This window comes from Malaclemys terrapin, chromosome 5 (assembly GCF_027887155.1).
Source record: "Malaclemys terrapin pileata isolate rMalTer1 chromosome 5, rMalTer1.hap1, whole genome shotgun sequence".
In the NCBI taxonomy this organism is placed as follows: domain Eukaryota; kingdom Metazoa; phylum Chordata; order Testudines; family Emydidae; genus Malaclemys; species Malaclemys terrapin.
Genome location: NC_071509.1, coordinates 50138518 through 50164209, shown reverse-complemented (window position 1 = coordinate 50164209; position 25692 = coordinate 50138518). Strand labels below are relative to the sequence as shown.

At 41.9% G+C, this 25692-nt stretch overlaps 1 protein-coding gene across 1 annotated transcript in view; it reads left to right on the top strand.

The window, feature by feature from the left end:
• Window positions 1-25692, top strand: part of TXK (TXK tyrosine kinase) — a 44115-nt gene continuing 18423 nt past the window's right edge. The window contains exons 1-7 of the mRNA XM_054028948.1: window positions 1-473; window positions 12335-12386; window positions 12603-12702; window positions 14078-14289; window positions 16596-16661; window positions 17995-18049; window positions 20328-20407. Of these exons, the coding sequence (XP_053884923.1) occupies window positions 458-473; window positions 12335-12386; window positions 12603-12702; window positions 14078-14289; window positions 16596-16661; window positions 17995-18049; window positions 20328-20407 (581 nt within the window). The 5' untranslated portion in view covers window positions 1-457. The remainder of the gene's footprint in view (window positions 474-12334; window positions 12387-12602; window positions 12703-14077; window positions 14290-16595; window positions 16662-17994; window positions 18050-20327; window positions 20408-25692) is intronic.

The window sequence follows — 25692 nt, the reverse complement described above, 5'->3', positions numbered from 1 at the left end:
ATGCTATCTTGTAATTTTCCCTGGACAAGTTCAATCACCCTTCAGAAACTCCTTTCTTTCTTACTCTTTTTATTGTTATTACTTAGTTTCATATAACAATAGGCACAGAAAATCTGCCTGAATTGCACCAAATTTTCTGGTATATGTCTGATCTTCTTTGTAGTTTCAGACTTCTTTTAAAGTAGACTAGATATCTAGATTTCAGTTATTCTGCTGTAGAGCAAAATGTGATACAAGAACAAGGCTTCAGTGGAAATACTTCTGATGTGAGGTTAGTATCAAGCCTCTGATTTTTTTTTTTTAAAACAGGAAAGTAGGTGGGGCTAAATTTTGCCTCTGCTAAAACATACCTCTTCTCTGAAGTAGGATTTCAGTTAGAGAGATTTTACTGTTACCGACACAACAACTGAAGAAGAAAGGATTGAATTTTTATTTGAAAACAAGCAGACAATCAACTATGATTCTTTCTACCTGTAAGTAAAGTGGGCCGTGTATTTTATGCTTTATGTTCTGTTTTGTACACTAGTTAGCAATGAGCTGCATAAATATCACCATATTTTCCAATTATCCTGCTCTGAAATTGTCATATTAATATGCATATTAAAATTGTTGGTGCTAACTTTCCGAATTACTTCACAAAATTGCTATGATGGCTTCAGCAAAGCTACTATTGTTACCAACATACGGACTAGTGAACTCAACAAACGGGGAACACAAGAGGATCGGAAACCAAAGGACTGTCCTTAAGAGTGTGTCGTGCATAGACATGACAGGGAATTTAACAGAATTATAGGGAAACTTTCCGATTATGAAGAATTCATCTCAATCAAGAGCTAAGTGATAAAACTTCAGGAATTTCAATATTTTTCTATTAGTGGGAAAACAACATTTGGTTTGAAAAAAAGTATGTAGTTTTAGAAGCAAACTTTACTGTTGATTTCCAACAGGACATGATTTTATAGTTTTTTTCAGTCTGGATAAAAGGCAAGCAATATCTAGTCAATTGTCGGGCACTCTATATGTCACAAATGAGATGTTTTTGATGAGCAAAGATAGGTTAGGTGGGCGGACTATCCCTCAATGTACCAATTTACACAATTGGTACACAACTCAAGCTGCTTGAAAAACAAAGTGTTGTTCCGAGTTTGGTACAAGAACATGATTGCTTAGAATCAGACTAATTATCAACATTTAGCATCATTCTATCAGAAATGGCAAAACAAAATAAAAAAAATTCTGAGTATTAGATTATAAAAGACAAGTGATAAGAAAAATACATTTCTAACTTGGCTGTTGGTTTTGTCTAGCTAACAGATTCCACTCTAATTAGAGCAATTTATATTTAGGAGATGGGAAGGAAGTGGCACACATTCTTATGCATATACTGGCCACATATATGGGCAGCTATATCAATTTAAAGGGCACCCTGGGCCCTAAAATTTTGTGCAGCATCTATAGTCTTAATCTTGTAGTTCCAGTGTAGAATTTAGCAGCAATGGGAGCATCTCAAAGATCAAAGGGTTCCTGCACTTTCATTATGCCACCTTTAATTTTCACAGAACTGTCTCTGTAGCGTCTCCTCAAGCAACCCACCACTCCTCCTCTCCACAGGCACATCTTTTTCTTCCCCCTCCCTTCCTCTGGCACCCAGCACACCACTCTTCTGCTGTGCATAGCTAGAACCAGTTATAGATCCTTTCCTGGATTGTTTACTATGATGGCAGCTGCTCAACATGTCAACTAACTATAACTCAGGGTACTCTTGGTTACCCATTTCCCTTTATTATGTCTCCTGCACCTATATCTCTGCAGGTATCTTCAAAATGGTGCCTCAGAAATCACTGAATCCTAAGTCTGGGTCTCACAGACCTTTTGGTCAATATGGCTTTCAGGCTTTGCACAGGTGTTTGATTTATACTTGTCAGCTAGTCAGCAGAACATATAACTAGTCACTGTTTTAAGGACAGGTGTCTTCCTTCCAGCCATTTTTGGGGAGGAGAGGGCAAGCTATAAGACTGGTTGACTTTCCCCTTGTGATTTCCCTGCCATTGTTAGATTATTATTTTATCTGGGAGCAATATGGAGCTTTGTTTCAGACTACCAAATGTCTGGAGAAATGAGATTCTTACCATTACCACCAAAGACAAAATGCATGACAAGCTCTAAAGCCAAAGGGCCGGATCCTCAGCTGGCATAAATTTTAAATCATTGACTATGTTTTGGTAGCTTAAATGAAAGCCCACCATTCAGAGAAGTAAGGACTGAAAAGTGTGCTGTCACCACAGCTGATTTATGTAGACATATTCCCAAACAACTACTTATTGAAAACAAAAATACATCTTTGTATTAACAGCAAAAGGAGTAAAGGGCATTTTCTTTCCAGTGCCCTGTCCCATTATGTCTGTGGGTTATAATATTTTAAACCTCAACAGCTACTACACATGTTCCCTTTGGAAAATGCATTTAGGGCCAACTCTTGAATTCCTTACTGAGGCAAGACTCCCACTGAAATCAACAAAAATTAATGATAAAAACTGTGAAATCATGGAACCACATAACTAGGGTGGAGGCAGGCAGACAGTGTGTATGTGGTGAGCATCATCATTACTGTTCAGCAACCTCCTCTAGTGTATGCAAAGGGTTTTTCCAAAGGGCAAGCTACTCCATTAAGGGCCTGATGCAAAGCCCACTGAAGTCAATGAGAATCTCTGCATTGACTTCAGTGGGTTTGGCTCATGCCCTCGCACAACATGAATTCAGGGAGAAAGTGTGTAAAAACAATGTTTAAACTATAGAAGTCAATAGGCAAAATTCTATTTCAGAGATCCATAGATTCCAAGGCCAGAAGGCACTGTTGTGATCATATAATCTGACCTCCTGTATAACACAGGCCATAGAAGTTTCCCAAAATAATTCCTAAAGCATCTCTTTCAAAAAAATCTAATCCTGATTTAAAAAGTGTTACTGATGGAGAAGAAATCTGCAATGACACTTGGTAAGTTGTTCCAGTGGTTAATTACTCTGTTAAAAATGTACACCTTATTTCCAAATTTGTCTAGCTTCAACTTCCAGCCTTTGGATCAAGTTATACCTTTCTCTGATAGACTGAAGAGAGCATTATTAAATATTTGTTCCCCCTGTAAGTACTTATTGACTGTAATCAAGTCACTTAACCTTCTCTTTGTTAAGCTAAATAGAGTGAACTCCTTCAATCTATCATGATAAGGGATGTTTTCTAATCCTTTAATCATTCTTCTTTCTGAACCCTACAATTTTATCAACATCCTTGACTTGTTGACACCAGAATTGGACACAGTATTCCAGCAGTGGTCACACTACGGCCAAATGCAGCGGTAAAATAACCTCTTTACTCCTACTTGAGATTGTATCCAAAGATTGCCTTAGTCCTTTTGAGCACAATGTCATACTGGGAGCTCATGTTTAGTTGATTATCCACCATGGCCCTCAAATTTTTTTCAGAGTCACTGCTTCCCAGGATAGAGTTCCCCCATCATTTAATTATGGCTAAGGCTATGATTATGTCATGGAGGTCACGGAATCCGTGACTTCCATTGACCTCCATGACTTTTTCTGCCCCAGAGCTGGAGTTCCAAGCCAGCCTTGCCCCCGCATCTCCCATCTCCTGGGTGGTGGGGGGACTCCACAGCTGCCCAGCTGCCGCGGGCAGACCCTACCATGGGGTAGGAGGGCCCCGGAGCTCCCACGCACCGTAGCAGTGGGGGACCTGGGAGTCCCTGCAGCAGTGGGTGCTGAACCCACCTACCCCTTTTGTCAGGGATATTTTTAGTGAAAGTTTGAGACAGGTCACAAGCTTCTGTGAATTTGTTTATTGCCCGTGACCTGTCCATGACTTTTACTAAAAATATCCGTGACAACAACTTAGCCTTAATTATGGCCTACAATCTTTGCTACCAGATACATACCTTTACCTTTAACCATACTAAAATGCATGTCTGTTTGTGCGCAGTTTACCAAGAGATCCAGATTGCTCTGTATCAGTGACCAATCCTCTTTATTATTTACCACTCCCCCAATTTTTGTGTCAGAGGCAAACTTTATCAGTAATTAATTTGTTTTCTTCCAAATCATTAATAAAAATGTTAAATAGTGTAGAGCCAAGAACAGATCCCTGCAGGACCCCACTAGAAATACACCAGTTTGATGATGATTCCTCCTTTAGAATTGCATTCTGAGACCTGTCAGTTAGCCAGTTTTTAATCCATTTAATGTGTGCCATGTTAATTTTATTTCATTCTAGTTTTTCAATCAAAATGTCATGTGGTACCAAGTCAAATACCTTACACAAGGCTAAGTATATTACATCAGCACTATTACCTTATACAACCAAACTTGTAATCTCACCAAAAAATATATGAAGTTAGTTTGGCAGGACCTATTTTCCATAAAACTATGTTGAGATTGACATTAAATTATATTACCCTCCTTTCATTAATCAAGTCCTGTATCAGCTGGGATCCATGGCAGAAGGACAGGCCTGTAATTACCTGGGTTATCCTGTTTACCCTTTTAAAATATTGGCACAACATTAGCTTTCTCCCAGTCTTTTGAATTTTCTCCAATGTTCCAAGACTTATTGAAAATCATCTTTAATATGCCAATGATCTCCTCATTAGCTCTTTTAAAACTCTTGGATACAAGTTATCTGGACCCACTAATTTTAAAATGTCTAACTTCAGTAGCTGCTGTGCAACGTCCTCCTGAGATATTAGTGGAATGGAAAGAGTGTTATCATATGATATTACATCATCTGTTTTCCCCCAAATACAGAACAGAAATATTATGGAACATTTTTCCTTTTCTGCATTATTATTAATAATTTTACCATATTGATCTAGTAATGGACCAAGACCATTGTTAGGATTCTTTTTGTTCTACATATACTTAAAAAACTCCTTCATATTATCCTTTACTCTGTTGACCATAGATTTCTCCCTGTGTCCCCTTGCTTCCCTTATAAATTTTCTATAATTCTTACCTTCTGATTTATATTCATTACTATGAAAGTCTGTTTCTTCCATTTGTAATATATTACCTTTACTTCCTTTCTAAACCATGTCTATTTTTAATCAATAGGGCCTTCTTCCTCAATTGTGGCTTTTTGGGCATCTAGGAAAATGTTCCTAAACAATTCCCAATTATCATTCAAATTTTTCTGATTAAATTCTTCCTCCCAGCTGATTTGGCTCATAATTGTTTTCAGCCTTGTGAAACTGGCCCTTATAAAGCACCAAGTATCTCTCTCTCTCTCTCAGTATCACAGGTGTGGACTTGATTCTGCTTGCACATTATAAATATGATCAAGTCATGATCACCTGTACCTAAGTTACTGTCAAGATGTCTGTAGTGGCTCAGGAGTGTGAGTACCAACCTCAGTGCACACTATTGAGAAACAGGGCACACACCCCAAATTGGTTGTAAGTTCGATACTTAAATTTCACCAACCAAGTTTCAAGTGTAAACTCCTCCTCCTATAGCTGCCTTAACAGGATGTCACAGACAGTCCTCTTGGGTACTCCAACCTATCTTGCCACCCAGGTAAAGCTTGCCTTTCTGATAGATGGTCCCTTACATCAAAAATCACAACAATGTTCAGGTTATTCCCAGTTCCAAAGGACCAGTCACTTACCCTAGATCACTTGCACTTTAGATCCTACACCAAAAACAACGCTTGTAGCCAATCCTATAATAAATTAACTAATCATTTATTACCCAAGAAAAAGAAATATGAGAGTTATTTACAAGGTTAAAGCAGGTAAACATACACACACAAATGAGCTAGTCTTAGGTTCCAAAAGGTAATAGAAGCTGCTATAATATGCAAGCTCCATAAGTACTCCTAAGGTTCACCCAGGCCAGGTACTGGGAATCCCTTGTTTATGCTTAGAAATCTTGCCCTCTCCAAGTACAAGCAGCATAGACATACAGTCTTCCCCCAGGGTTCAAACTGATGAGATGAGTTCACCTGCATGTCTCCTCTTCATGGGTATGTGCAGAGGGAGAGCGATCAACCAAAGCTTTGTTCTTTGATGCTTCACAACGGTTCATTTGGTTCCAATGAGCCTCCTTAGTGGGCAAGACATAACACTCCCTTTGGCAAACTAGTATTTCACACTTGGACATGCTTCTCCTCTGACTGGTGATTTCAGAACACTTTTGCAGTCACAGAGCAAACACTGAAATATTACCTTATAAATGGGATACAGATATTATAAGTAAGCTTATGATTTAGTTATGGGTATTTTTAGTAAAAGTCATGGACAAGTCATGGGCAATAACAAAAATTCACAACCCCTGACCTGTCCATGACTTCTACTATAAATCACTTTTGTCATCTTTATCTGGCTTGTCCTCGACCATCCCTCCATGAACGCAGGTCGATGCCACACCATTCTATTTTGTTGCAAGCACATTCTTTTCATTTCTGGCCAAAGAGTTTTGTCATGGGATCGGTCCAGTGCGTTTTCGGTCTGCCCGGCGGTTGCTTGTGGTCTCTGGGGATCCAATCACTGGTGTGGGTTGTCCACCTATTGTCTTGCCTGCATACTATGTGACTTGCCCATCTTTGCTTTGCCTCGTACATTGCCTGCACTACATCGGTCACCTCCGTACGCTTTCTGATCTCCTCATTCGGTATGTGATCACGGAGCAATATCTTGCACATTTGCCTTTCCATTGCTCTCTGAGTGACAGCGAATTTTTCTTTCTCTGCTTTCGTCATTGACCAGCTTTCTCCTCTGGCAGAACAGTGGAGTTAAACAGTTCTTTCCTTTCCTTCATGGGCAATTCATCATCCATTTGAGATATCTTTATTTTGTTGAAATTTGCCCACCCCACCTTTCATGTTTCTGCAGCTGAGCAGAGAGAACTGGCCGCTGCAGAAGTCATGGAGATCGTGGAAAGTAATGGAATCCGTGACTTCCGCAACCTCTGTGACAGACTCACAGCCTTAATTATAAGTGAGATTAATGTACGTAGCAACCTACAAGCATTTCATAAATTCTAAACACATTTTTATCAATCTATATCTATTTTAACAATACTAACAAAAGAGAGCCAGACTGAATTCCAGCTATGCATTTGTCAGTGTGCAGTTGAGGCCAAGAGGCATGGGCAGCAGGTACATTAGGCCAGGGAAGCCTTTGCCTTCCCTGGCGCTGCCACTGACCCGCTGTCGGACACCTGGCCCCAGCCCCTCCCCAAGACTCTCACTGCCTCCTCCACTCCACACACCCTCAAGGTCCCTGCTGCTTGCTGTGTCCCTCCTCCTCCTCTGGACAGGGAGTGAGGAGGGATGCAGAGAGCCAGCAGACTGGCGAGGCTCTGCCGAGTGCTGGAGCCGGCAGCTCGACAGGGAGGCAGGGCCTTCAGGGGTAGGAGGAGCTGGCACTAAGGGGATGGCGGCTTGGCCTGGCCCGAGGGATGGCAGCTTGGCTCAGCAGGCACTCGGGGGCCAGGGGAGCTGGTAGTTCCACCTGGGGCTGGCCTGGCACTCAGGGAGACTGGTGGCTCAGCCCAGGGCTGGGGCCGGCAGTCAGAGGAGGTGGGAGGGGGCAGTGGGTCAGGGGGGTCGGCAGCAGTGGCTCAGCACAATGTGTGGCTGGGGCAGGCGGGCCAGGGCTCCTCTGGTTGCGGGAACCCCTCAGAGTCAGGGCTTCTCCTTTTACAAGGTAGAAGGGGGATTTCAGGGGTCTGGTGTGAGGGGGCAGGGCCTTGGGTGGAAGGCATGGGGCTTGCAGGCTAGCCTCCCCAAAACGGGGGTTCACCCTGCCCGTGACAAGAAGCCTTGGCAGAGGCTGGCACCTGGTCTGCAAGCACCACAGTTACCATTAAATTTTTAGTTCTGTGATAATTTCTTCTTTCTCTCTCAAGTATCTCATGTACATTAAAGAAAACAGAATTTGGCTTTTTGTATCCAAATGAAGTTAATTTTCTTTCTGTTGCACTTTGAGTTCTGGCTTCTCTCTTTTGAATGGAGGGATTTTTTAAAAAAAATAAGTAATAAAGAGTGTAGAGATGTCTATGTGAGGCAATATGCTGCATGTGCTTCTGTCAGGAAGTGCAGGCTTCCTGTACCACTTTATTAATCATTGCTACAATACTTGGAGTCAGCTCTGTGTGTATATATATGTATATATAACTTCCTGTCTTGCTAGTACAAGATTATGATGTGAGCAAGTCTAATCAAGTTATTCACACGGAGAGCCAAGCACTTTGACATTTGCGGTGGGTACTTTAGAATCTAAAGTTTAGAGGTACAGGTATGGGTCATCTTTTCTTCCTGATAGGGGCTGCAAAGTCACTATGAGTTATTCTGTCACTTTTGTGGTCTGTGAACTGCAAATTCGCTAATCAAAGAGGTCAGAATGAGAAAGAAGTGTCACATGTATTGTGTAAACAGGCTCACCAGTAACTTTGCAAGATGTGACGGCCTACACAGCCCACCTGAATAGGCCTTCACCTGGGATATCCCAATAGCATTCCAGTGTTTAAATCAAAGTATCCAAGTGTAATTAGCCCCATTGAATCAAATCCTAAAACCTGCAACTCTCAGTAGTCTCTGAAGAACTCTCACAGTACTTCTTCTTTCATGACGCTGTCCCTGGCTGATTTGCCAGATTTCCACCAGAAATATGGTGTTTCAATAAGACAGCTCACAGCTTTAACTCCCATTGAGTCACTCTGCAGCTGCTACTGAACAGTCAAAGTGGGAATCAATGCAAGGACAAAACAACTCCTTCAGAAGTGGTGCTGCAAGGGAGAGAGAGAGAGAGAGAGGGCCAAATCAGGAACTATGCATGCAAACATATCTGCCTCTACAAAGCTGGGGATGTCCCTTCCCTAGGACCTCACGCCCTGTGAGCTCCATGGAGCTAGAGGAGGACATGGTAGGATAGGAAGAAGAAAGAAGGGCAGCAAACCTCACATAACCACCCTACCTCTCAGACCTTTCACACTCATTTCTCTGCAAGAGATGGTAATCTAGGCCACAGTTACTGGATTATGGGTCATATTCTGCACTCTTTTTCAGGGATAAGAACGGTCATACTGGGTCAGATCAAAGGTCCATCAAGCACAGTATCCTAGCCTCTGACAGTGACCAATGGTAGATGCCCCAAAGGGAATGAACAGACAGATCACCATCAAGTTCACCCAATCCCAGCTTCTGGCAAACAGTCAAAACACTGAACTCAGTAAAAGTTTTGCCCAAGTAAGGAGTGCAGAATAGGGACCTACACTGCATACCATGAAACACTCTAATTACTGATTCAGCACATAGTTTGTTATGATTCCTTAAGCACTATAAGAGACTAGCTGGTAAATAGAAGATTAGGATATATGTAAAATGCATTACAAACATTTCATTTATTGCTGGTTTCTTTTAACCTAGCAAAGTAGATTCAAGTGTGGAAAGTGCCTATACTTTACAGAAAGAGTTTGAAATTCAGTGAAGGCAGAAAATTCCTGGGCTGATATTCCACCTTTACTCAAACCAGCCTGAACTCTTAATTCATTTGCATTTGTGGTTATAGTCAGATCTTCAGTGTACTTAAGAATGTTGTTTTAATAATACTTTGAAGTTCTACAGAGCCTGATCTAAGTATCTCTGGTCAGTATTTTACAAATGTTAATTGAGCCTCACAGCACTAAGGCAAGGAAGAGATATACAGGGATTACGTGACCCATCACTGAAATGTAGACACCTTTATGGTGGAATGTAGAAGCTCTTTAATGGTGCATGGTGGCAATATGCTATCTAAGTCAGGGGCAAACACTGCCCCCAACTGAAACACTTCGGGTAATGATAAATACCTTGATATCTCTAATGGACAAATGTCAGTTCACTTCATTCAAAAGTCAGCACCTGGAATGCCACACTGCCATCTAACACCATTCCAGTAATTAATTCAATACAATTTCAGACTTTCCCTCTGAATTTCTCTTTTTGATGGTAAACATAGACCAGTGATATTAAGATACTGCAAGTTGCAAACACTCTTTTCTTTTTTCTTGTTTATAGCACCTTGTCTGGAAAATATGGTAAATAAACTAGAAATTACAGCAAGCACCAGTAGGAGAAAGCATGTTCTGTCAAAGATAAATAGCAACAGTTTTAAATGGCAAGGTGATAGCTTCATGAACAATTGAAAGTAATGCAACAAACCTATCACACTGCACATAGCTTTTTTAGTCTGGCTTCTTTAAAAAAAAAAGTTAATGTCAGCTGGTTTGGGCATTTCCAATCCTCATATTTTCCATAACCGTCACTGGAAACTTTTATCAAGCAGTTTATGATATCTTGTGATTAAAATGGGCTTGTCAAAGTCCCACACTGTAGGCTCTTCACAGGATGTCATGGTCTATGGCAAATTGCCCCCACAAGCTTCACTGGTAACTTTTCAAAGCAAAACAAGCATAAGCCACAGGTTTCTTCCTCTTCTGACTAAGAACTAATTTTGATCTTATCTCCCTGAACTTTGCCATTCTCTTTCCCTTTTTATAATGTGAGATTTGTTAAATACTGTATATATCTTTATTGGTCAAATAATTCACCAGGTATAATAAGACTACTTAATCTTTTGAATGCTATGGTACACAGATTCTTAGTAAACTTCCTTGCAGTGCTATGCTAACATATACTCATCTTTAAAATGACTCCAACTCAAGCAGCTCCTCCACTTCCAAAACAGCTGCCTAAACCACCCACAACCTAGTGGCTATGGGAACACCCAGCTATATGTCAATTGCCTAACTTTCCCTTCTCTTTCAGCTGCCTAAAGGTCATGCAATCTCCAACCAAGAAACCTGGCTCAAGCCCCTCTCCCACCCCAGGTGTCATCCATCCAGAAATTAGGTCTAATAAAGGTCAATTATCTTGCTGCAGCTGACCTCTTTAGATCTCTTCTCTCCACTTGTTCATTTGCAAGCAGTATACGAGGAATTGCATAAACATAGTAGCTGTGATACAAGATAAATAGGAATGCATGACTAACTCTTTTGATATCAGATTTGAGCTCTTGTTTTGAAGGCTTCTGTACCTGAAAGACATATAATAATGATATGCACTGAGATTATATAGCAAAAGATGCCAAAGCTCTTTTACAAACATTGCTTAATTCTTACAATGTCCTATTTCCATTTTACAGATGGATAAAATGAAGCAGAGAGAGGTTAACGTATAAGTAACTTGCCCATGCTCACACAGTGAAAACATGGTAGAGCCAGGATTAACACTCCAGAGCTCTAACTCAGAGTCTATGTGCTAACCATTATACTATACTTCCTCTCTTATGTAGACTTAGACTACATAGAGAATGGATTTTCTTATTACTTACACTGAAATATTTCATCCAAATCCCTCACATTTAAATTGTGTCATCATCCTAGATGGGGGTCATAACAAACCAAAAATGGTGAAGAGGGAATAAAAAAAACTGAACACATTAGTGTGACTTTGAAAAGAACATACATGAAAGATAAACTTGGAAAAATACTCAGTCCTAAGGGAAGGACACTACCTAATATGTGGCTTTAGAGCATCTTCTAATGACAAGAATGTAGTGTCCTCTGTGGAAGAGAAGAGACAGGACTCAATTGTGAAGGATATAAAGGTGGCTGCATACAGAAGGAATCTGTAGCTCTCCTTGGATATCTAGCTTCCACACTGATTAAAACAATCTAGTATAACCACACAGGGTTTCTCTTAAATCCTAGCCAAGAACGGTGACTACACTACAAGCAAGACTGTATTACAGGTAAAACATGAATAGGGAGCTCAACATAAAAAATATGTACAGATGCTAGATTGGTTCTGCAGATTTTTCACACCTCACAAGAGGACATTTATAACATCAGAGGCTCTTCTGGTGCTATGTATTCATTAAGAAAAAATAGTCTAATCAGCATTTTATTATTGTACTGCTCACTGTGGTTAATAATTTATCCATCTGTAAATAGGAACAATACTTATCACCTGTATAGTGCTTTTCATCTGTGGATCTCAAAGTGCTTTACAGAAGTGGGAAAGCATTGATAACTTCAACAGATGAGGAAACTGAGGCACGGAAAGGTTAGGGGTTCAATTGTGGAGTCCTTCCTTATGCTGGCGAGCACGCATTTAAGTAGTTCCACTGGTTTCAATTGGACTATTCCTATGAGTAAATGTTCCACAATCTGGTCCCAAGTGACTTAGCCCAGAGTCTCACAGCAAGTCCGTGGCAGAGAACCTATTACACACTTCAATGCAGTAAACCAAAAACAGTACTAAAAATATAGAAAATGTTCTTGTTTTCAGATCACACCATCCAGTCTGTTTTTTGCTGCTGCTGCTGTTCAATGCAGAAAAGGTAAATCAAATTTTAGCTTCAACTTGCCAGTAATTAAGCTAATCAAAATAAGTCATTTGCTTTCAAACTAGTCACATATAAAAGGTTCTAAAATCCCTCAGTTTTCAGTAAATCTGCTGAAATTTGTAAAAATTTACAGACCTTTTCCCTCCCCCACAGCTAATCTGTTTGGTGATATATATTCTCACAAACACTGTTTTTATTCTCCAAAATTAGAGCAGTGAGAACAAAATTGAGCCTGGACAATGACGTAGACTTGATGGCTGGATACTCAATGTCACAACAGCTCTCCTATGTGTCTACCCAAAAGCACAGAGTAAGTAATTCATACAGATTCAGGAAACTGAAGTACAAAGAGGTTAAGTGACATATCCAAGCCCAGACACTGAATATATGCCAGAGCAGGCACTAGTGCAGAGGTTCTCAAAAATGTGGATAGTTCCCTCTAATGTGCGTGCCTGGGTGGCCGCACACAAGAAAATGAAGGGCATGGCTCCACTAATTAGATGCCTGGACCCTGGAGAAGACACACATGTAAGGTGAGGTGGTGGCCTTTGGGGAAATAGGGGGTAGGTGGGAGGGGGCAATGGGGTGAATAGAGGAGGTGGGGGGAATTTGGGACGTGCAGGGCTGTGGCAGCCAGAGAAAGAGGCGACTTTCCCCAGCTACAGGATTCCAGCTGCTGTGAAGAGACGGTCCTCCTTCCCAGCCTCTGTGGCTGCTGTGATGGGGGAGAGAGGGCACATCCATCGCAGTAGAAAGGTAAGACTACTGATATTAAAATATGAGTTGTGTGCTTTTATTTGTAGAACAAAAAATGTTAATTATTATTAAGGTTTTTTTATATAGCGCTTTTGTCCAAGTGCTTCACAATAGTTAGCTAACGGTACAAATAACATTTGGAAAGATCATTAAGTGGTCCGCTGAGACCCTCAGCAATTTTCAAGTGGTCTGTGAAAAAAAAATTTGAGAACCACTGCACTAGTGTAACTACTCCCTGCTAAATCTTTAAAGTTGCAGTAATACATACGTCATATAAATATTGTAAAGAGTATTTTAATAAGAGTGCAAAGATTTAGAAGATTTACATTGTTATGTATTTTTTCCAGACACGAAGGACCTGAGTATGGTCTTACTTTCATTTGGCCTAACTCCACTGACTTTGATGAGTTCCTCCCAACTTTACAACAGTGTAACCGAGCGCAAAACCAGGCCCTATGTTCATGCAAAACAAAATGTTTATATTCCTGCTGATAAGCATGTATGCAATGTTATCCAAACCCAGCTAGTGTAACTCAATTGACTTCAATGGAGCTATTCTGATTTACATTAGCTGAGGAGCTGTCCCAGAATTCATACCGCATTAATGTAACTGCAAGCACGTTGGTGGGGGAAATGCTCTATTTTGGCTACAGTCACATTATATGCATATTATTTCTTTATTTTGTCAGTGTAACTTTGGCTTGAGTAACAGTTATCCACGTGCAATCAACTGTACTCTGTTGCCTTCTTGCAAATGCAACTGAATGGATGATAAAGCATAGGGAGGGAAGGAATCGTGATCAGTTTCTTTCAGGCACAGAGACAACATAAGAATAAAAATAAAATAAAATATTACTACTAATAATAATACTAATAATAAGCAGGGAAAGAAATGTAAACCAATTACGATATTTTTTTTCTCTCAACAGCATCACAGGGAATTTGTTCAGCAATCAAAGAGGAAGCCACTACCAGCGTTACCCCCACAGATCCCTGAAGAGTATGAAGAGAAAATCAGAGTCATTGCACTCTATGATTTTTTTGCCAAAGGACCCTGTGACTTAACACTCAGGAAATCAGAAGAATACATTATCCTTGAGAAGTATGACCCTCACTGGTGGAAGGCAAGAGACCAGTATGGGTAAGAGAGGAGGCATATTTGGACCCATTTGTTTCTATCTCTCTTCCTAAAAAAAAAAAAAAAAAATTAGAGGCATAAATATATTTTAGGGCCAGATTTTAAAGTGTTCAGCTCCCAGTTAAGCATCTATAGGAAGCAGCCAGATTTTTGAAAAACATTCAGCACCCAGCATCTCCCATTGAGAATAATGGGAATCTAGAATCTAGACAGACACACGCCAGGCTAAACAAGAGCAGCATTTGGGATTTTGAGAAGAGAGTGAGTTGCTGGGTGCTGAGTAGTTCTGGAAACCTGGCTACTTCATTTAGGACCTGTGGGTGCTGAGCTCTTTTGAAAATCTGGTGCTTCATACTTAATTTCTAAAGTTTTTTACAATACAGTGAATCAGAAGAAATGTTGTTGAGTGTGATGAAATGGCATTCAGATAAAATAGCAACTACAGTCATATAAGTACCTAGATAGATGTACTGCAATTAAGCCAATTTCTGCTCTCAGTCACACTTGTGCCTATCTTCCCATCTAGTTTCATACAGTGATATCTTATATTGAAGTTACTAGGGTTGCACCATTGTAGCTGATGGCAGAATTGTAGAAAGGGTATGTAATTCAGTAAAATATTGTTTTTAGAGTTAGGTCTGCCTGAACCAAAATCCTAGATCCAAATACCCCTGAACTTTAAAAAAAGTTTGGATCTGAACTTCACTTATGGTCCATCTTCCCTCAGTAATGCTTTCATTGTGTCCCCCTTCTCTCAACTTAATGTCTTCATCCACACTTCCACCTCCCCTTATTTTTTGAATATCTGCTTTTTATTATGTGCCAAATAACCATCCCTTCCTAATTCAAATCCCTCCTTTAAACACACTTCTTCCACCTAGGGGCTCAGTGATAATCCACCAGATACATATAAAAGAATTTGGCTTGTTCAGAGATTAGACAATCATCTGGTGTACTGTGCGTCTGAACTGCAATGTCTGTCCAAATTAGTTTGTAAACCCGTTGGAGCAGGGACCATGTCTTCCTCTAGGAACTGTACAGTGACAAGCTCGCTGACATATGTAATAACCTTGAGTGCAACTGGTTCTTTTAGAAGGTGGGAATTAAAATAATTAGCAATTATTTAAAATGTAGGTGTATATAATATAATAAAATTAATGGAGATATCCCATCTCCTAGAACTGGAAGGGACCTTGAAAGATCATTGAGTCCAGCCCCCTGCCTTCACTAGCAGGACCAAGTACTGATTTTTGCCCCAGATCCCTAAGTGGCCCCCTCAAGGATTGAACTCACAACCCTGGGTTTAGCAGGCCAATGCTCAAACCACTGAGCTATCCCTCCCCCACACATATATATATCAATCAGCTGTTTGGCGCCACAAGCCTGGGAGGAGAATTAGAGCGGCGGCGGCGTGCTTGGGGAGGAGGCGGAGCAGAGGTGAGCTGGGGTGGGGAGGTACCGCACGGCTCCTCAGGCCGGGGGGTGGGGAGCTGTCGCGGGGGTGCCTCAGGGCGGGGGGGGAGCTGCCGCAGGGCTTCCCATCCCAGCTCACCTCTGCTATGCCCCCTCCCCGAGCACGCCGTCGCTGCTCCACTTCTCTCACCTCCCAGGCTTCCGGCGCCAATCAGCTGTTTGGCGCCGCAAGCCTGGGAGGAGAATTAGAGTGGGGGCGGCATGCTCGGGGAGGAGGCGGAGCAGAGGTGAGCTGGGGTGGGGAGCTGCCGCTCGGCTCCCGGGCGAGGGAGCTGCTGCCGGGGGGGCGCCTCAGGGCGGGGGGGGGAGCTGCTGGGGGAGGGGCACCTCAGGGCGGAGGGCGGGTGGGAAGCTGCCGCAGGGCTGGAGGGGGGGTGCAAGGTGGAAGTTTCGCCTAGGGCGTGAAACTTCCTTGCACCGGCCCTGTATGCAACTCAGTCTAGGGTTTGAGCCACATTCTGCTTTCTAATGTGTGCATTTGCCATGCATATGCGTTCAAAGGTAAAATCTAGGCTTCAGTGCCACCTGGTGGGTCTTGTGCAGAGCTGGCAACACAAATTCACCCACTTCCTGGTTCTCCAGAGAACAGTCCCATACTGAACAATTCATACAGACAGTATTTGCCCATCATCTGTCCTTTGAAAAATCACCAGAATAATGATAAGAAGAATCCTGGGGTCTTCCTTCAATGACTGTCTGAATTCACAGAAACATAGCTCATACTTGATATGTGGCCAAAGTGTTAGTTGCCCTCCTGTTAAGTGAAAGGAACATTAACATTTTAATCCCATTAATACTTTACATTGTGTTATATCTTTCATTTGTATTTATTTTAGTAATGAAGGCCTAATTCCCAGCAATTATGTAACTGAGAACGAGCGAAATAATTTAGAAGCATATGAGTAAGTACACTTGAAAATGATTATTGTGCCTCCTCCCTGAGAATTGGTTAGGGTTGTACATTTTTAGGGCCTGCTCTTTCAGTCCTTACTATAAGTCAACAGGAGTTTGCCTCAGTAATGACTGCCACTGCAGGATGAAGGCCCTTATTTTTTCTTATAAATCATCATCCTAAAAATGAATTCACCATTTGTCTTCCGGTTTTCATGATTCTTCTCCATTCAAATCAATGGCTGTTTGCTATGAGACTAGAATGTTATAAACACTGGTAGCTCATATACAATAAATAGTATAACTGCATCCGTTTGCATAAGTCAAGATTCACAATCTGGAAGTTTCCTATTTGTGAGGGCTCACAGCCAGATACTATTATACTCTGATCTTTTCCTGTTTTGTACATTTCAATGACTATCCAGTACTGACTTCAACATATTTAAGGTTCATTGACTGGTGAGGAAGAGTAAAATTCCCAAATATTCCAACCAGAGATGGGCCTGAAACACCAAGTGTAAATGCAAAATTTCTCAAACTTGTGGGTGTTTATATCCAGGATTTTACTTAATCTCAACTTTAATTACAACAAATGGGAAAAAATATTGAAAATCATAGGGCTAGACTTGATACCAGTAAAGTTGCCCTCTTTCCCCAACCACGATCCCATCACATATTTGATTATGAGACACTATATGAGCAAAATTCTATACACTGGACTGTAAATTATGAACCCACCAATTTATCAAAGGCAGAAGACTAGACCCTCTAACAACTCTTATGGCATGGGCAAGAACCCACCACATTTTCACATTGTTACTGTGTAGGAATTTTAAAAAATAAATTAGAGAGTGAGATCCAGAACACGGGATGGGCACATTTTAAAAATATAACTATGAAACAGGAAGCACGTGTTTTATGAGGAAGCTAATGGGGTTCTTTCACTAGTTAGGGTGAGCTGAGTGATAGTAAACAGCAGAGTTAAAATTGGTAGTGGAACTTTAAATATTTCCAGACTTTCTGACATTTTGATTTTTTTAAACTATGACTTTCTAACATTTTCACTTTTCATTGTTTTTTTAACCCTAGCTCTGAATTTCCTCATTCATAAATATCTTGTTTTTGTTTGTGTTATTGTTATAACTGAAATAGTCTTATAAAGTTGTTTAAAATTAATATCTGTTTGTTTACAACCTTAGCTTTATATTAACTAAGTTTTTGGTTTGGGAATAGTATAATGGTTAAGAAGTGTTGCTCATTACAATAGAGTCAATAAGTATTTTTGTTAAAATAGTTTGAAATCAAAACATAATTTAGCTGTCTTTTCTTGGTCATTTATTGTAGGTGGTACTGTAAAAACATAACCAGAAATCAGGCAGAACTTCTACTACGGCAGGAGGTAATTCAGTTGGTTTATAAATAAACTTTCATTGTTAGTAAAGTTACCCACAATCTAAATTATTCTGTCAGTGTTACAAGATGCATCATGAAGATTTCGGCAATCAACTCCAGAGCTAACTGTACATAAAATAGAGTACTTTAAAATGAAGGGATGTCTTGGTGGTCTAAACATCAGGTGTGGAATACTTAGACTCCCTAGAACTTGTTCTGTTTAGGTCTTCTACCTTCCATATTAGATAAACTGAGTTCTATGCAGTTTACTGTGCGTGTCTTTTGGGTGAGACTTTAAAAACTGAAATCTGTCCGCACAGTATGAACATTAAAAATCTCATACTCTCTTAGTTAACGTAGAGGTTTGCCCCAGTGTCCTTAACTAAAATTTCTACTCCCCTTATTGTCATACAGCATGTTGTGTCCCACTTAGTCCTGCCTATAGGCAATTGTGTTTTATTGGTGCTATGTTAATATTTTGTGTGAAGCGTTGTGAAACCCTTGGGAAGAAAAGTGCATGTCAATATAAAAAACAACTGTATCTATGACTTCAAATTGTTACTGTTTTAGAGAGAATAACAGAGTTTTGCTCAGGAGCCAACACAGGGATTGGGTAAAATACAACTCAGCTAGAGGGAGTGCACAGAAATACATAAAATTATAGATGTTAAAGAGGAAAAGGAACAGCATTTATATAATCCAGTCTTTACAGTATATTTTCTAGTGATTTGTGTGGTTTAGTTTTCAATGCTCCAAACATGGAGCTTCCAGCACTTCCCATGGGAGAGTATTCTAATATATTTAACTCTGAGAATTTTTCTGATATTCAGTCTAATTTTTCCATTTCCGTTTCTTAATTTCATTCCATTATTATAAGTTATAATCCCATGAATCACTCTAAATGATTCCTAGTCGCCATGGCATTTTCACCCTTCAAATATTTATAGATTTGTGTGTCCTATCTTTAGTTTTGTGTTAACCAAGCCAGATATTTAACTCTGCTCCTCCAGCCAATGGCATGGCTGTGACTACAGCATTTCATAGAATCATAGAATATCAGGGTTGGAAGGGACCTCAGGAGGTCATTTAGTCTTAGCTAAACTACTTAAGCTACACTGTACAGCTAAAGCTTACTGGAACCTACTACACAGGGTTGTGACTACAGGATTTACACAGGTCACAATCCAGCTAGCCAGAGTTCTACCATGCAGATGTCCCACCCACAATTCCCCTTCCACATTCATAAGAAGAGAGCTGCCCAGGTTTGTGGCCTTTCTGCTCCTGGTCTCCTGAACAGAAGCACGAAGCACCACAGTGGTTCCACTATATTTTGAGCCTTGAACAAATGCCAAATAGCCATAAAGTTTTAGCTCTTTATTCTTTAAGTTGTTTCAAGGGTCTGTATCGCATACGAGCATAGTGCAGTATAAACATTCACAGAAACAGTGGACTGGGTTAAAAGTAAATGTTCAATATATTTAAGATGTTAAATATGAGTTATCTTCAACTTACCGCTGATAGTCACCTGTATTTTAATGAATAGCAGCGAGTTATATCCATGGAGTTGTGCCATTCATCTAGTGTACTGAGTGTATAAGAAGATGTACAGTATAGCACAAGGAGTCTTCAGTCACAGTGTTACAAACTTAACATACAATATCACTAGGCTTGTATACTTAGTTCAATAGTATAAAGCAATGAAATAGCTCCAGGTAGGAAGAAGACCCCAATAACTAGAAATAGTAAATAGCTCTATCGCTGTAGAAATTAGGAGGTTAGGTAGAGATCATTAGAATATTATGTTACTATGTAAGTCATGTGTTCTAATATCATAAACCATGCTAGTAAAGTTTGAACAGTTTAAACATCAGTATCCAACAGTCAAAAGACACCAAAGCTTCTCTTGGATTAAGTAATATCCTTGGAATCACCCAACAGTGATCCACACACAGGTGAATGACTCAGCATTTATATATTCATATTTACTCTAACGTGTTCTCAGAAAAGTACTTAGCTTCCTGCTGATACAGAGATCTCACCTGCATTTGTACAATACCCTACAATTGTTAAGTACATTACCTTATTTTAGAAGTTACTGTTCTTTTAGTCATACAGTTAAAGGCCACAAGGAACCACCAGATCATTTACTCTGACCTCCTGACCTTTAGCTTCCTTTGGTCCCTTTATAAAATATTCAACAGTATTTTGTAAACAGCTGAATGTCTTATGTGAATTTTCTGTCAAACACAAAAGAAAGGATAAACTAAATCTGAATTGCTTTTCAGTCCAAAGAAGGGGCATTTATGGTCAGAGATTCAAGCCAAAAGGGAGCCCTCACAATGTCTGTTTATTCGCGATCTAGTGGGTAAGTGATTGCTGCTCTGAATGACTAAACTTTGTGAAAAGTGGCTTGCTTGCTGCAGAATATACATGTACGGTACAATATTGTACAGCATTGTCCATACTGTGTATAAGGAATACTGAAAACCTTGTTGCAAATTACAATCCTTACAGTTAATTAATAGGTACATACCAATACTAATACTCAATGGAGTAATTTTGTCCCAAAAGTTGGGGAGGAGGGTGGTGGATGCAAAAGTTCCCATGCAGCACGACAAGATCACCCACATTCTCTGAAACCCAAGAGGTTCCAGCATAAGTCCCTTTCATCCATCCAATTAAAACAATAAGCAAACAAAACTTACTGTAGCATCCTCTTGCCTCTCTTCCTACGGTGCAGTCCTTGACTGGCTGGCTTCCATGCCATGCTGTAGCAGTCTTCACTGTGCGCACTGACCTGCTAAATCTCCAACCTCTCCTCCTTCCCCTTCATGGAAAATCCCCCTCAGCCTCTCCTGCTGCCCACAAACACCTCCATTACCTCCTCCCTCTCTCACCAGCCTCTCCTCTCCAAGAACCTCCTAATCTCTCCTTTCCCCAAACTTGCCTCATTCCCTCCCTCACCCCAAACCTCTCCTTCACCCTCTCCCCACGCTGCCTCTCTTACCCATCCCCTCAACCAGGCCATCTTGTCTCTTTACACAGATTCCCCTCATAGCTGCTCCCTAGTGCCTGTTTCCCGCATAATCCGGCCCTCCCCTTTGAGGCTGCCCCCTCCATAGCTGTGACCCCAATTTGTGCCTGTCCCCCAAATAGGGTGACCAGATGTCATGATTTTATAGGGGCAGTCCTGATTTTGGGGTCTTTTTCTTATATAGGCTCCTATTACCCCCCACCCCCGTCCCGATTTTTCACACTTGCTGTCTGGTCACCCTACCCCCAAAGAGGTGTCCCTTCACTTGTCCCTGCCACCCTGTGGGGAGGAAGGGGAGACAGTCGCTGCTGCTCCAGTCCTGCTGATCCCTCAAGCCCCCGCAAGCTGGCTCCAGCTGGGCAAACCCTCAGAGACAGCAAGGACAGGGCCTAGGCAAGGAAGGGAAAGTGGTGGTGCGCAGTAACTATAGCAGTAGCAGCAGGGAGGACATAGGGGCCCCCTGCTGCCAGGAGGCTGTAATTGCAGTTCTCTGAGGTATGAAACAATGGCACATTCACCTGCCCCCCATACCTCACCACATATAATCCCGGGCACTGTCTCCCCATCCCACCATGGGAGAGGGCACCAGCCCCTGTGGGCTCCTGTTCCTGAGGACACCAACCTTGCCAAGCAGGCTGGATCTACCCCACTCTTACCCTATGGCAAACCCCATAGCAGGTACTTGCATGTTGGTGACTAGGCACCACCAGCCCCAAACTCCCCCTGTCCCACTCGATGATTCCGAGCCACTGATTCCTGGAGCTCCCAGACACTCTGGAATGATAACTCCTTCTACACAGGCATCACTGTCCCCCAGTTCCCCTCACTACAGCCACTAGGGACTGGGGAACCAGAGGGTGTGTGACTGATAAAAACCAGGACTTTTAATGTCCTGGGAAGGCTTACAGATTTCCTGGGACAGCTACCTAAAAAAAGGGATGATCCCAGGAAAACCGAGACAGGTGGCAACCCTATGGACCAGGGGTTCTCAAACTGTCGGTTGGGACCTCAAAGTGTGTCGCAACCTCATTTTAATGGGGTCACTTTCTACTTGCACAAAACGGAACACCTTTGCCCTGCCCCTTCTCCGAGGCCCCGCCTCCCGCTCACTCCATCCCCCCTCCCTCTGTCGCTCACTCTCCCCACCCTCACTCACTCACTCATTTTCACTGGGCTGGCTCAGGAGGTTGGGATGCAGGAGGGAGTGAGGGCTCCAGCTGGGGCTGCGGGCTCTGGTGTTGGGCTGGGGATGAGGGCTTTGGGGTGCTGGAGGGTGCTCCAGGCTGGGACAGATGGGTTCGGGGCCAGAAGAGGGATCAGGACTGGGGCAGGGGTTGGGGCCTGGAGGGAGGGGTGAGGGATCCATGCAGGCTCTGGGGTGGGGCTGGGGATGAGGGGTTTGGGGGGCAGGAGGATCCGCCGGGCTCAGACCGAGGGGTTCAGAGGGCAGGAGGGGGATCAGGGCTGGGGCTGAGGGGTTTGGAGGGTGGAAGGGGAATCAGGGCTGGGACAAGGGCTTGGGGCGTGGGAGGGGATCAGGGGTGCAGGCGCCAGGCGGTGCTTACCTCAAGCAGCTCCCAGAAGCAGCAGCATGTCCCTGCTGTGTGGCTCCTATGTGGAGGCACAGTCAGGGAGTTCTGCCCCATTCGTAGGCAGCGCCCTTGCATATCCCATTGGCTGGGAGCAGGCACTTGGATTGGAGGCAGCGTGTGGAGCCCTCTGGTTGTCCCCATGCGTAGGAGACGGAGGGGGGACATGCCGCTGCTTCTGGGAGACACACAGAGCCATGGCAGGCAGGGGCCTGCCTAGCCACCCTGCGCTGCTGACCAGACTTTTAACAGCCCAGTCAGCATTGCCAGTTGAAAACCGGACACCTGGCAACCCTAGTTATTGGCCACCCCATTCCATCTGAAAGTTGGGGTTGGGGAGATGCTTCCTCTCCCTCCCTATAACTAGACCCATACTAACACTTGGAGTGTATTGCCAAAGCTCAGAATCCTCATTAGCTTCAGCATTTCTGAAACAAAGTGTAAGCCTCATTTCTCCAACTTGGCTCTCTCATAACCACAACTAAAATCAGTAGAAACCAGTCCTACTAGAGTTATCCTATCCTTAAAATTAGTGGCAAATCTGTGTGGACGGATTGGATGGACAGTGGAATTATGACTGTATTGAATCTAATTGACAATGATAAATTTAAACACTTTGTAGCTCTTCAGCAACAATTTGGCTTGGCCTGATAAAGCATTGACTTATAAATTTATTTGGACTGGATGCATTGGGAGTTCCAGAACCTCCAGAACGTTTATTATTTTGAAGGAAACATCCTGGATATACTTGGCCAGCGGTATCCTGTTACAATTTTCTGGCCCCAAAAACTGTGCTAAAGAATGATAATTTGAGAGCTGCTTGGAACAGATATATGACAATATACAACAATCTCTGACCCAATGGAATACAATTGTATCTAATATTAAAAAAGCAACTATAGACATGACACTACAGCTTATTCACCAAAAGACACTTTTTCAAATATACTGGTCCCCACATAGGCTAATGGTAATAGACCTCATAAATACTGACTGCTGTTGGCAGTCCTTTGGTGATACATTAGCTCATATGTTTTGGAAGTGCCACTGTATTAAGAATTTCTGGTATGGGGTGGGTCAAAGGACCAATTTGATATTGGATGCTAAAATGGATTTCTTTCTCGGATATATTCCTGATACCTGGAGATTACCTGGTAACAAGGCGGCATGGTTCCAATGTGCAGCTTTAGTCACTAAAAAATTAATCCTTGAAAAATGCAAAAGTTGATCCCCACCAAATATTGATGCCTGTCTCTGTAATATGGATGATACAGCTAATAAATGACTGGCATTCCACAGAAAGGGAATGCCCAAAAAATTCAAAGCAATTTGGACTGCCTTTTTAGAGGTCTATGAGTAACGTAAACCCTGAAGATAGATATGACGCTTCCCATCTCCCACCTTTGTCCTAACCCCATTTAATTCCTTTGTGTATTATGATGAATCTGAAATTTTGGTATAGTGGTTGTATTTGGAAAAATTAATAATTAAAAAAAACAGTAAAGACGAGAGGAGGTGGAACAGGGCAAAAAGCAATGAAGAAAAAAGAGGGATGGGGAGAAGAAATAAAAGAAAGACTAAAATAAAATGAAAAGTCTCTTGACTGCCTTTGGGGAAATAGAGAGGAAATTTGGGACTTGGACCATTTTTTATGGATTAGTTTTTTAACTCTTTGGGAGGTGCTCATATACCTGGTGATGGATATCATTAGAAAAGCCTAGATAGATGCAAGGAAACTAGAGCATTACATAGTTTACCTAGTGTATCATTCAGGTAATTTCTATAGATACAGTGATAAGTAGTGGTACACTAGATACAGGTTTGATGGGAAGTGCTTGGGCCACAGAGAAACTGGAAGGATCATGCAAGGACACCAGTGACAGTGAATGGGGCTGATGCCATCACACGTTCTCCTGGAGTGACAGAGTAGTATGGGTGACCACAGCATTTGGACCCCCTGAAATTTGGAAATTGGGGTTTAGGAAAAACACAGATGAAGAAATTACAGGAGTTGAGATACAAGGGCGGGGAGGAATTGAGAAAGGAATTTATTAAAGAATGAATAAAGATTTCAGCAAACATAGGGCATTTGAATCTATTTGCACTCTCTCCTAGGTATGGGCAGTGGCACCTGAATTTATGGAAGTGTTCCCTATATCTATTACACCCATAATGCAAGAAGAGGTACAATCTCAGAGGATATATATTGTTTTGGAGACTAAAATAAGATAGAATAGTAGCTGATTTTTCATATAGGTTACAAATTCTAATCCTGTTGGAGTCAATAGTAAAAATCACTCTGGTCTCCAAGGTACCATGATTTGGCCATCAGAGGCATCTAGGATGTCAAAATGTTTTAGTCAGTGGTGGGCAACTTGCAGCCCATCAGGGTAATCTGCTGGCAGGCTGTCAGACAGCTTGTTTACATTTGCACGGCTGCTTGCAGTTCCCTGCGGCCACAGTTTGCCGTTCCTGGCCAATGGGAGCTGCGGGAAGCGGCGGCCAGCACGTCCCTGAAGCCTGCGCCGCTTCCCGCTGCTCCCATTGGCCAGGAACAGCGAACCACAGCCACTAGGAGCTACAGGCGGCTGTGCAAATGTAAACAAACTGTCTGGTGGCCCGCCAGTGGAATACCTTGACGGGCCGCAGGTTCCCACCACTGGTTTTAGTAAATGACTGTAGAATGGTTACAAAAGGGACGTCTGCTGTATGGAGGAAAGGGAGCAGAGAAGTTTTTGGCTAGCATCCCTGGCTCCCAAAAGTTCTATTTCTTTATTTTATAGATTTCTTTAGCTCTGAGCCCATAGATCTCATCCCCAGAGGTGAGAGAGGTATTCAGATAAGCTCTGTTTTTTCCTCCCGAAACATTATCCCAACCATAATTCTACCAAGCAATTTTAAACAGGAAAATTGTATTTCCTTCCCATAGATCTTATTGTGTAATAGTAATAGTAATTCTTGTCCATAACATTTATTTAAATCAGACAGCTTTATTTGATCAAAATACGGTTTATTTTCAAGTAACTG